General features: G+C 36.6%; 1 protein-coding gene across 1 annotated transcript in view; it reads right to left on the reverse strand.

Moving 5' to 3' along the window:
- Nucleotides 1–7121, reverse strand: part of LOC107553184 (potassium voltage-gated channel subfamily H member 5-like) — a 38729-nt gene extending 31608 nt beyond the window's left edge. Inside the window, exons 1-5 of the mRNA XM_016235317.1 lie at nt 6931–7121; nt 5608–5731; nt 4748–4854; nt 3353–3471; nt 1723–2161 (exon numbers count right to left, since the gene is read on the reverse strand). Coding sequence (XP_016090803.1) covers nt 1723–2161; nt 3353–3471; nt 4748–4854; nt 5608–5731; nt 6931–7003 — 862 coding nt within the window. The 5' untranslated portion in view covers nt 7004–7121. The remainder of the gene's footprint in view (nt 1–1722; nt 2162–3352; nt 3472–4747; nt 4855–5607; nt 5732–6930) is intronic.
- Nucleotides 7122–13523: the final 6402 nt, after the last annotated feature.

Consider the following 13523-nt stretch of genomic DNA (forward strand, 5'->3'; position numbering starts at 1 on the left):
TTTCATAAAAAGAGCATCATACCAACAGTCAAACATGGTGGTGGGTAGTGTGATGATCTGGGGCTGCTTTGCAGCTTCAGCACCTGGACGACTTGCCATAATTGATGAAACCATGAATTCTGCACTCTATCAGAAAATCCTGAAGGAGAATGTCCAGCCATCAGTTTGTGACCTCAAGCTCAAGCGCACATGGGTTATATAGCAGGACAATGATCCCAAACACACCAGCAAGTCCAGCTCTGAATGGCTCAAGAAAAACAAAATGAAGGTTTTGGAGTGGCCAAATCAAAGTCCATTTGAGATGCTTAAACAGTCCATTCATGCTCGAAAACCCTCCAATGTGGCTGAATTAAAACAATTCTGCAAAGAAGAGTGGGACAAAATTCCTCCACAGTGATGTGAAAGACTCATTACCAGTTATCGCAAACACTTGATTGCAGTTGTTGCTGCAAAGCGTGGCACAACCAGTTATTAGATTTAGGGCGCAATTACTTTTTCACGTAGGGCCAGGCAGGTTTGGACAGCTTTTTTCCCTTAATAAAAGAAATCATCATTTAAAAACTGCATTTTGCATTTACTTGCATTACCTTTGTGTAATATTACAATTTGTTTGATGATCTGAATCTTTTAAGTGTGACAAATATGCAAAAAATAAAAAAAACAGGAAGGGGGCAAAAACCTTTTCACACCACTGTATATAACTGAAAGTGTGCTAGTGTTCAATGAAACCGTGTTTACAGGTGTGTGTCTGGGGCTCAGCTCATTGCACTCAGACTTCCTGAGTGAAAGAGAGAAGATGATCCACTGTATGCGCGCCAATCAATATCTATCCTAAAGCACATAACCTGGACAGACTCCAAGAATAAATAACAAACCAAGAGAGGATGCAAAGGACAATATGACTTTGTAAATGGTTCAGTTTTCAAGAGGAAGAACTGTACAAATCATCACACATGATTGGTTGAGTATTTGGCCAATCAATACAGTGGGCTTCTTTTTATTATTATCAGTCTAAAAAGGCACAGCCACAGACCACACATAGTGCCTTCACTGACTGGCTTGTGAATACTACACACATAAATGATAAGAACCACAATGACACTACAACGTTTGTGAGTAGGAGTGGAAGTGAAGTATGTTTTTTTCCAGGTACAGAGTTGATAAAATAAGAGCTTCTGGGGAAAAAACTCAATTGTTAGAACTTATTGGCAATGTAGTGGTATTTCATTTGAGGTGCTTGATAGCTCATAAACTTAAAATTCACAAGTATGATGGGTTTTGGCCAAAATAAGCACTAAAATAGAACAGATTTATGTCGTCAGTGAAAAGTCTGTTCCATTTGTATGTGACACTAGCTTTCACTGAAGTTTTTATTGCTGCCAGTTCAGCTTTCTGTTTTTCTGTCCCAAAACTATCAAGCTCTTCAAAAGTTTAAATGAATTTGACCAAGAACCCTAAAGCATTATCCTCAGAAGAGTACCTCTGAGGAGTCCTGACTTAGGTAATAATTGTTAAATCTTTCATTTTTGAGGGGTTGACAGGTAAACATTTTTTAAGTGTTTGAAGCATTGCCGAGTTACTTGAAAAAGCCAACTACAGCTTCTCTTAGAACAATAAAGTGTCGAACATTTTCAGAATATAAGAACAATTAATATTTCGTTTTAATATTAACCCAAGTGTTGCCACTTCATAGGGCCACAAATGAAGAACCATTTCCTTTACACTGTGTCCTAATCCAGTACAAAGCAACGGCTTTACGGTATCTCACCTCATCCACGTTTTCGAAAGCGTTGATGATGTCATAGGGCAGACAGGACAGCAGGTCTATTACGAACCAGGTCTTCAGGTAGTTCATCCTGATCAGCTTCGGATCCGAGATCACCTCCCCTCCTGGCCCGACAAACGTGGTGTGGAAGTTAAGCACGATGTCCACAAGGAATATGACATCCACAACGCTGTCCAGAACCAGCCACGTGACATTATTCTGTTTGGTCTTGAAGGAGACATTGTAAGGAACCATGATGGCGGTGTAGAAGGTCAGGATGAGGATGACCCAGTCCCAGGTGGTCTTAAATGTGCAGTAGTGTAAGATGATGTGAGGTGGGGTCTTAGGGGCTTCCTGCTTATACTGCGGAAGAATGTCAGAGCCGAGTTGAAGCACCTAAGACAAATGAGACAAAAAGAGATAAAGGGAGAGAAGGATCTGAGACAAAGAAGAAAAGAAAAATATTAAAATGAGAAGAGAGTTAAAAACCAATGCAAGTTAATTTTCACATTTTTTGACATGAATATTTCTTTTGATTGTAGGAAAATGCATGGTGAAATGGTATAATTTGACCAAATTTATTTTATATAATTTATACATTTTTAGAATTAATCAATCTAAATTGAAAGCCATAATTTGTTTCTTTTCAGTACTTCTGACATAAAAGGAAGATTATCTTAAGAGACTGAGAGTAAAAATGAAATTAAATACAGTGAGCCTTCAGGAAAGTGAGTTTGTATTAAATATTAATACTAGCACTGGAAATTTTCTGTTCTTCCTTGGACAATACACAATGCATATTTGTTTAAACAGAACATGAGATTTAACAGAATTTCCCTCCTAGAGACAATGAAGATCAGAAGATAATGGAGGGTGAAAGATCGTTTGAGATCATTTATCGATCTGCACTATTTTTAAATTGTTGGTTGCAAAAATATGTTTAATGGAGATGCAAGAAAAGAAACCTGCAAAATGGCTGCATATTGTCTGTTACATTTTGAATGGTAATAATTATGTCCGTGTTAATCAAGAGGAGACCTTAGTTTTATATTTAAGAAAAAATATGTTTTAAAACGAATTTTAAAATTTAAAGCTTACAAAAAGAAAAAAAATTCAAGTCAAAGATTCAATCGACAGCATCTATGACACATTTGTGGCAAAAAAAAGATTTTGACTAGCTCCTTATTTTCTTCACAAAAAGGCAAACTTCAAGGTCACATTGATGCACACCGTACAATGGAAGTGAAAAGGGACAATTTTGGAGTATTTAAAGCAATGACCAACAGATGAGAAAAGCAGAAACGTGAACAGGGGTTATGGGACACACACATACACTCCTCATCAGTGTTAATTATTAATAGCAGCTTCTGGCAGCCCACTGTTGACTTCTGCTGTCCAACAGACACGTGTGAGATTGCGTTACAGCAGCGTCCTGTGTGTGTGTGTGTGTGTGATTCTATTACAAGTTTGTCCTCCATGAGATGAAGTTTTGAATAACCTTGTACTGCACAACCAAGGATGTAAGCAAATGCTGCCTGTCTGTGTGTGTGTGTCTGTGTGTGTGTGTGTGTGTGTGTGTGTTCTCACCTCTGCAAGTCTGGAGTGTTTGTGTGAAGTGATGTCGGTTCTGCTCATGGGCGTGAGCTGCTGAATGGTGCTTTTGCTGGTCGTCAACGCTCGAGTCAAACGTGCAAACTTGGTCCAACCTAAAATAAACATGTTTTTTATTAAAAAAATGCTACGCTGAATTGAAAGACAGATGCAATGTGTTCATAATATACATTACATGTGTCTTTCAGTTCAATTCAATTCTGTGGTGCTTTTATTAAAGAATCTGCACAATTGAATTCAATTCAGTATTTTGCGTTAATAAAAATTGTGTACAAATGAATTGAACTGAAATTGTTTTTATTATTTTACTGAGCATCTTGTGCTTTAATGAAAGCATGAATCTGACATTTTATACAAGAAGTTTCACAAGCTCATTGTCATTTGCTAAGTTTGTTGATTTGATTAATTAATGAAAATATTGTGGATTGTAGCAAAGTTTTTTTTATACATATATTTTTGAAGTCTGCATTTATTTGATCAAAAATATAGTAAAAACAGTAATATTGTGAAATATTATTGTAATTTAAAATAACAATTTTCTATTTTAATGTATTTTAAAATGTAATTTATTCCTGTGATGGCAAAGCTGAATTTTAGCAGCCATTACTCCAGTCTTCAGTGTCACATGACGCTTCAGAAATCATTCTAATATGCTGATTTGTTTATTATCATCAATGCTGTTAATATTTTTGTGTAAAATGTGACTTTTTTCAGTATTTTTTGATGAATGGAAAGTTCAAAAGAACAGCATTTATTTGAAATAGAAGATTAATGTAACATTGCAAGTCTTTAACTGTACAATTTAAAGCATCCTTGCTGAATAGAAGTATTAAAGTATTACTGACCTTTTTGAACAGTATAAGCACACAACAAAAACATTAATCCAAAACATAAGTCCTCTGTGGCTCAGATATGAGCAAAAGTGTGACAAATGTTTGCTGTCACTGCTGCAATGATCCTACAATGAAATAGAACTGCTGGAACACTGTCTGGAGCTGTTTCAAATCTCTCTCTCTTTTAATCTATGCGTGTAAAGCTCATCTCACACACACTGGTGAATCTCATGCTAACATGTTCACATCACATTTCAACCCAAAGTCATTTAGCATAATAAAAAATTTAATTCTCATTACTGTAACATAATTCCCCTTTATTCTCAATAGTGATATATACATAGCAATGTTTAATACACCAAAAGTGGTTTGTTATGATATTCCATTCTGTGTGATGTCTAGTAGTTATTTTTGGCAACTTAACGTGTTTTTCTATGGTTTAGAACACAGCTAAAAGACATATTCTGCATTCACCAGCATAAGTAAGAAACTTTAGAAGTGTTAGCCTGTTCATATATTTGTTTGAAGTCTCACTTACTGTTCTTTCTGTACAGCAGCACTTCAAAGCAGTTGGACTCATAGTTGTCAAAGGCCTGTCTCACCTTTTCTATGGTCTTCTTGTCTGTCAGCTCCCCATACATAAAACTACAGAGAGAGATTATTCAGACAGACAGGCAGTAATCTCCTATTTTCAAACCAAATCATTTGGTTTAAGAAGAAATGGTCAGTTCTCCCTGCAGTCAAATGTTTTAAAGATTAAAAGATTACAGAGACTTGCTGAAATTCATATGCAACACACACATGAAGCACAGTGTGACCAATTATTACATCTTAGCCTGTTTGTTTCTGTTGCAGTCACAGATAAAAGTTTATCAATGACACAAAATTGTGCGTTGTAAGCATGGCAAGAAAAGATGCTTTAAAGTGTGGTATGGAGTCTCTAAGACCTGCAAGACAGTATATCTGTGGCTCAGCACTTTATGACAGCCACTTATTGAAATGAGATTTTTTTTGCCACTGCGATGCCAGACCATGGCTTGGCCAAAAAGATACTTTCATCTATTTAAACTTAAATTCCAAATTCCTAATACCAAACTCGTTTACATCAGTTCACAAAAGAATAACCAGTAATGTCACAGTACCAGAGATTTCAAGATTCGTTTAACATTAGGCAGAGCCAAAGTGATGTAACGCCTCAAGATTATGACGACATCTTGGTTTTGTAGGAATGAGTCCACATGGATCCACAACAAATAATTTAAAGCTTCAGTCTTAAACTCTTTTGTTGTTTTATTCAACAGGCTCCTTAAGGTACTGCAAAACCAGAGATCTCAATACAGCATGAACTGTGTAACAATATTCCTACGGATTTCTATTGTCACGTGTATAGCCACTCACCTGCATGTGCTGCTTTTCTGCATGACCTCTGCTCTGTGGTATCCAGACAGCTTGCAGAAGCCATCATTACTATAAACTACAGGCCAGTCCACAATCTGAGCGTTCCCCAGCAAGAAACTTGTCTCTGAAGGTTCAGAGAAGATGACAAAGAATAAAAGAGGGAGCAGGCATTAGTGATCTGACACACACTAATGCATTCCCAGTCTTTGCTTCACAGTAAATGACTGTCACTGATCTACTTCAACATCTGGTGTACTCTCTATAAAATGTAGATCTTCAAAAGCTCGAAAAACAAAGCTACAAAATGTTGTCCTTCTTACTGCAGAATGTGAATGGGTGTTTTAAAACCTCGTATTAGATTTACATTGAAAACATTTTTCCTCACTTTAACTATCATGTGTTATATACTATAATCCTCAGATAAGTGTTGTTTTTGATGCACTATAAAGAAATCAGACACAAACAGCATTACTGTGACATGAAATTAGAGATGATGCTCCCTCTAGTGGTCACAAACGCAACAGTCCGCGATTTGCCTCGGATCCCTAAAAACCATCAAACGGACTTCATGCCAGTCCTGATGTGCTGCAGGAGCAGAGATGTGGAGTGAAATTACATTGAGTGCCTTTTTAGTCACCTGAACGAGAAATGCCTAATTATATTAAATTGCATAGGTTATAATAATTAACAGTACACAATAATTGTCTCAATTACGGCTGCTTAACGTGTTATTGTTTATTAGAATTAGTACATTTCTCCAGATGTTAAAATTCTACAATTTTTTTTGTTAATTATGTTTTATTGAAGAGCTCAAATTCACTTGACTCAAAATAATAAATAGATTTGGAGTTAGATAAATAATAAATAAACGTTAGATTAAATAAATACGGTCTCTAAAACATCAATTCTGCAGCACGGTGAAAAATTAATATTTTTTATTAGATTACATAAAGTGCATTTGCAATGAAGACTGCTTCATGAAGTTTCTTCATTGAACTCGTATTTTATCTCAAAAACGCCTCAATCACTCAACAACGAACATCATGGTGTAAATAATGCATTGAAAGAAATCACAATAAATTAAACAAACTAAAAGAAAAAATACGTTATTATTAAGTTAAAGCATTAACATTTTCCATCACACCGTCCATGTTTCATATATTAAATGCAATATGAAAATACAAATAACTGTGCAAAACAGCTCCATATTAATTACGTATTTAGTTTGAATTACTGACTAATCAGTATGTAAATGCAGAGCAACACCGTCACTGTAATATCAAGTGACTAAAGCATCTCAGAACGCATAAGCGTGCTCCTCACCACTCGAGCGTCTGACGATATTCTCCAGGAAAGTGTTTTGCGGTGCCACCAGCCCTCTCTTTCCCCCGGGCATCGTGCGGCTGTGGGTGTCGCGCTGCTCTCGTCAGGTGGGCACTCTCTGCGCGTGGAGTCTCTGCCGGTGGAGCGGGGAGGCTCATGGTAACGTTGCACGCTGGCTGCCCTGGTGCTTCTGTGTGCCACCCGCGCGCGCTCTGGGCTCAAAGCTACAAGTCGGTGGGCACGGGGAGCTCCCCGCGCATGCGCAACTGCGCCGACGCGCACAGGCAGGGATCTCCGGCACCAAGCGCGTTAAATGCGCAAGAGTGCACAACAACTCCACTGCACAGAAAAAAGGATAGCTCTTAAGCGTTCTATTGTAATACTTGACATTGCAAAAATATAAAATGAAAATGTCAAAAAGTCACATTTCTGTAATAGTAGCTACAAGGGACTACTAGTTGGCACAAGGGTTGTATTTCAGTAAGTATAAGATTTTGAGTCAAAGGTCCAATTACACATAAGTGTGTTTTCTTTAGCAGTGGTTTGAAATGTTGGTTTTAAACATAGAATCCTGTGTAAATCCTCTTAAATGTGAAAGTGAATTATAAATCTAAAATTTTCATATCATACTTTTACTTTAGTCGTGTGAACACAATAAAACACATTATATTCAGTATATACATTCTCAGAAAGTAAAAAATAAAAAAAGTACAAAAGCTGTCAATGGGGCACTACCCTTTCAGAAGATACTAATGGTAAAAATATGTCAAATGCATCCTTTAGGGATAATTAAGGTACAAAGATGCAACTTTTGAAAGGGTACCATCCCAGTGACAGCTGTTGTACTTTTTTGAGAGTGTATCAAAAGTGTCAACTATAAAATGAAAGCAGATACCTGAAATATTGAACTGTGTTCAAAGGACAAGATTGTTTCTCAGTAATGTCAGGTTAAGGCAAGTGGCCACATAAAGGGGTTCTTTCTACATCATATTTGTTAGTAAAAACAATGGTTTTATTTTTCCTTATAATTCATTGATTCACTCATTCATGTTACCCTTTAAATTTTTACCATTTCATAAATTGTTTTGAGTTTCACAAGTCCTTTACTTCTAAACAAGACGCTTGACAGATTAAATATAAAGCGATGTAATTAGCACAGCATGTCCAAAATGAAACTTATTGACAGTTAATGTGGATTTGATTAGGGTGAATATTATTATTATCTGAAATATGACAATATTTTGTGAGGTACAATTAATTTACAGAAAGCAAAAGTACAAAATAAAATCAAGGGCCAGGTCACAGCCAGGAACATACAGTAGTATAGGAGGTTAATCAACCGAAGACATTGAGAAATATTCAGAGGGACATTTCCCTATATTCAGATTACTGGTTGACTAATAATAACGGTTTATTTAATTAATAAAACTTTACCTTTGGTCCCCTGAATGCTTGAATATTTAGTTCCTTGTCTCCTTGTCACAGCTGGCCTATGCAGGACAAAGTTCCTAGTTGTCCTTTCCTAAAAAACAGCCCTTTTAAGACCCATTTGTACACAGGCTTACGCAACAGATGACAGCATGCACAAAAATCCGCCAAACTCTGTATAGAGTTGCTTCTTTAAGACCCCACGTATCTGCTTCAGTGCTGTCGGCTTGTGCCTGCCCTTTCATTTCTATTAAGCTTTAGTCACTGAAGGCTCTCTCTCTGATGGGCCCCTCACAGGGCCACCTGCCAACAAACAGACATGATGAATGGGGTGATAAAGAAGAGACTCATACTGAGTGAGTCTACATCAACATATTCCTTTAGTTTAAAAAAGCAATCTGTTAAAAGCAATCGGCTTTGAGGTCTAAGAGGAACATGAGACTATAACTTGGATACAACACTGATCAAGAAATGGGAATGGTGTAATTTTAAAGTCAGGCATTGCATAATCCATACTTTGGCACTGCAGGGGTGCAACAGCAGTCACCAGGCTAACTGCCGTATTTGAACTCTTGAAGATGTCCAGGTCAATTACCAAACCACAGGGTTTCAAGCCCACATGCAGAAGCTCACTAAAAACCTCCTTTTCTGACATTATGGTGAATAGTGCACTTATATGGTTACATAAGCAACATAAAAACATGTTATTAGGAGAAATCTCACAAAAACGTGTCCGGGTTCACGTTTCTTCTTAATTAAAAGAAAGAAATAAGAAATAATATGCTGTACACAGAAAATGAAGTCTATTTAAGACCATTTTTAATTGTAATACATATATTTATAATATTTGTATTTAAATAAATATACAAATCTATTTAAACAAATGTTTATACACATAAATCAGCAAAAACCTGATTTACAATTATACTTAAAATGTCATCAAAATATTTTTTTCATAAAAAATAATTATATATATATATATGCGTGTGTGTGTGTGTGTGTGTGTGTGTATGTATGTATGTATGTATGTATGTATGTGTGTGTTAAAATGCATTACAGTAATACCAGCTGGGGAAGTGATTTAATAATTTTTTTAATAAATAGAATTTAATGGTTGTATAAATAAAATTAAGCCTATTTTAGAACCAATAAGATGGATTTTTAATTGTTTCCATGCCAATTAAGTACATTTTCCCCAAATTTCAGTAATATGTCCAGTAATAATTCTAACTATTCATATTAGTTTAATACAGAATATATATTATCCCGGTTTCTTATGTGTTTCTGATTTCAGGGAGAAACATGGTCTGGATATGTTATTGATAGGCTTTGATAAATTCACCTAGTTCATATCCTAAAATACTGCACAGCAAAGAACAGAATGCACAAGAAAATATTCAAGAAATCTGAGAGCCGTCAACATTCATTCAATTTACTCACACTCACAAGCTGGCTCACATGCTTTGTCTTTGCAGTTAGAACAACATGTGAGACAAAGTGCAGATATTCATGACAGAGAAAAAGAAATAAAACACATAAGAAACAGGAATAAAGGACTGGGGGTGAAAGAGTGGTGACGTGCAAGGAGGAGGGAAATACAATTGTCCCAGCTGGGAACTTTAAAGGAGGCCAAAACTCATTCCTTAAGACATAATCTGATTACTACAGCTCTGTTGGTTCTTACAAAAGCAACACAGTTTAGGCTTGACAGCATGAACCTCAAGTGATCGATATATTCCCAGATGTTTAATAATTCAAATTTCACTGTAAATGTCACAGACACAGATCACAGGGGAGGGCTGTGACCTCACTCTACTTCCAGAGACGGCGACACACTGTGTGACTGCAGATATACACACATTAAACTACACAAAGTCATATACACACACTCTCTACTGTATTCACCGACACACGTTTGCTTAATCTCGCTCACGCATACACATACAAAAACCCTGCCATCTCTCCATTTCTCTGCATCGATTGTGACTGTTAATTAGCCCGTGAGCATATCGGTCTTTCTTTTTGGTCTCCCTCTTTCTCTCTCTGTGATGACCATATACAGTCAGATATCAAAAGTTCTTCCTAATTAGAATCCGTTTGAACCTCACTAAAAATATCCGGCCGATAAGTCAACCTCTGAATCTGAAAGCAGAGAGGTTTCCCTAAGCAACTGTGACAGGGTCAGAGATGGAATGATAACTTCACAGACATGACATACTTTCCTTTGTCGTTACACCATTAGTGGTCTCTATAGCACTGCCAAACTTTCCTTAAGAGGACTGAATTACAATACATGGCCTTTCCATTAAGTGAGCTAGATATGTTAGAGTCAACATACCCATTTTACTTCTGTATTGTGCCACACCTCAAAGCAAAATGGGATATTCAATGGAAAAACTATAGGATGGTACTTGATTTTATCCATCAGGATTTGATTAAAAATGAAAAGTAGGTGTCCCATACCAGAATGGAACCAAACTTGAATGTGAGTTTGCAGTCAATTTCAAAAGACTACCAACTTTTGAACCACAATGTGGAGGCTGAAGGTCAAGACTGTCTCATAACAGTTTAAATATTTTGCACACAACAAAATGCATTACTTACAATAGTAGCATTCACCATTGAATAACAAATAACCCATGCGACCCAGGCAATGTCAGCTGAAAAGGAGACATTTAAGAGGAGGAGCAAGTTCCATCTTAGTAGTGATTAAATTATAGTAAAAAAAAATAAAAATAAAATTGTATTATTTAATTACGGAATTAATCTTTACAGATTAAATGCACACTGATGTGAGTAACACAACCTGCTAAATTCACTAAATTCAGATTTGATTTTCAAAAGAACAACAGTTCGAAATATGGACGTATTGTGTAACAGTGAGTGCTAATACAATGGACATAATCGTTCCTCTTTCAGAGGCGTTTTCTTCCTTCATAGCAGTCAGGTGAGAAGTTTCTAACAATCAAACGTGTGGTCAGTACAGTTCACAGAACACGGCTTCAGTGAGTCACAGCAGGACTCCAGCATCTGAAATTGACAGACACACTGGCCTATTCCCATCAGGGAATGAAATGAGAAATAACAGGCAACAATAAAAGAGCAGAACTGAAGATTTCCAAATGCAGCAGCATGGTTTTTCACAGCATGATTCAAATTTGTCTTTTAATACGAGTTAAACTTCAGATTTAGGTGTCAGGCTGCCTCTATATTTAAGCACATCATCAACAGCAGCATGTCCCAGAACTGACCTCACGTGGCGTAAGTGCTGTCACTCAAAACAATAGTCTTCCTGGAACCAATAAGATTAGATGCCGTCCTCCTACTAAGTAGGAAATATTTGTTCCCTGAAGTCACAGAGTCCATGAATCTGTTTGTATGCAGTCAGATAAACACACGTCGTGCTGCTGCCGGTGATGTCGAGTGCAAACCTGATCTCTTTTGTCTCCATGCTTGGGCTAATTACAGCTCTGCCCACGATTCCTGTCCACATTCTCAGATTCAGAGCCACATAAACATTTAAGAAACAGGAAGTCTCTTTTGTAACAGCTCTCCTGGTAATATAAAAACAATATGTTCCCATACATTAACACCATAAGCAAAAAGAATATGCACAGCATCAATGACAAGAACCATTAAATGATAATACACCAGTGTTGGAAACAGAAGCTATTTCTTCTATTTAAATGTTCTTAAAAGAAATCTTACCAAGGCTGTATTTATTTGATCAAAAAAAGAAAAAAAGAATAGGCTATTTTTATTATAAAAAATGTTGATGGAAAAGCTGAATTTTCAGCAGCCATTACTCCAGTCTTCAGTGTCACATGATCCTTTAAAAAGGATTCGCAAAGATTTGGTTGATTTTTTTCCCCCGGGAATCTCTGATGAATAAAAAGCTTAAAAGAACAACATTTAATGACCCCAAACTATTGCATCGTAGTGTAGGTTATATATATTTCAGTAAGGGCAGGGGCGGACTTAGTGATTTGGGGGCCCTAAGCAAATTTCAGGTATGGGGCCCCAACACAATAACTATATGCTCTTTTACGTCTAACCCTCATTTTGCTCGCTTAAGAGGAGGAGCAAGTTCCATCTTAGTAGTGATTAAATTATAGTAAAAAAAAATAAAAATAAAATTGTATTATTTAATTACGGAATTAATCTTTACAGATTAAATGCACACTGATGTGAGTAACACAACCTGCTAAATTCACTAAATTCAGATTTGATTTTCAAAAGAACAACAGTTCGAAATATGGACGTATTGTGTAACAGTGAGTGCTAATACAATGGACATAATCGTTCCTCTTTCAGAGGCGTTTTCTTCCTTCATAGCAGTCAGGTGAGAAGTTTCTAACAATCAAACGTGTGGTCAGTACAGTTCACAGAACACGGCTTCAGTGAGTCACAGCAGGACTCCAGCATCTGAAATTGACAGACACACTGGCCTATTCCCATCAGGGAATGAAATGAGAAATAACAGGCAACAATAAAAGAGCAGAACTGAAGATTTCCAAATGCAGCAGCATGGTTTTTCACAGCATGATTCAAATTTGTCTTTTAATACGAGTTAAACTTCAGATTTAGGTGTCAGGCTGCCTCTATATTTAAGCACATCATCAACAGCAGCATGTCCCAGAACTGACCTCACGTGGCGTAAGTGCTGTCACTCAAAACAATAGTCTTCCTGGAACCAATAAGATTAGATGCCGTCCTCCTACTAAGTAGGAAATATTTGTTCCCTGAAGTCACAGAGTCCATGAATCTGTTTGTATGCAGTCAGATAAACACACGTCGTGCTGCTGCCGGTGATGTCGAGTGCAAACCTGATCTCTTTTGTCTCCATGCTTGGGCTAATTACAGCTCTGCCCACGATTCCTGTCCACATTCTCAGATTCAGAGCCACATAAACATTTAAGAAACAGGAAGTCTCTTTTGTAACAGCTCTCCTGGTAATATAAAAACAATATGTTCCCATACATTAACACCATAAGCAAAAAGAATATGCACAGCATCAATGACAAGAACCATTAAATGATAATACACCAGTGTTGGAAACAGAAGCTATTTCTTCTATTTAAATGTTCTTAAAAGAAATCTTACCAAGGCTGTATTTATTTGATCAAAAAAAGAAAAAAAGAATAGGCTATTTTTATTATAAAAAA

This window comes from Sinocyclocheilus grahami, unplaced genomic scaffold, assembly GCF_001515645.1.
Source record: "Sinocyclocheilus grahami isolate Dianchi unplaced genomic scaffold, SAMN03320097.WGS_v1.1 scaffold466.1, whole genome shotgun sequence".
In the NCBI taxonomy this organism is placed as follows: Eukaryota; Metazoa; Chordata; class Actinopteri; order Cypriniformes; family Cyprinidae; genus Sinocyclocheilus; species Sinocyclocheilus grahami.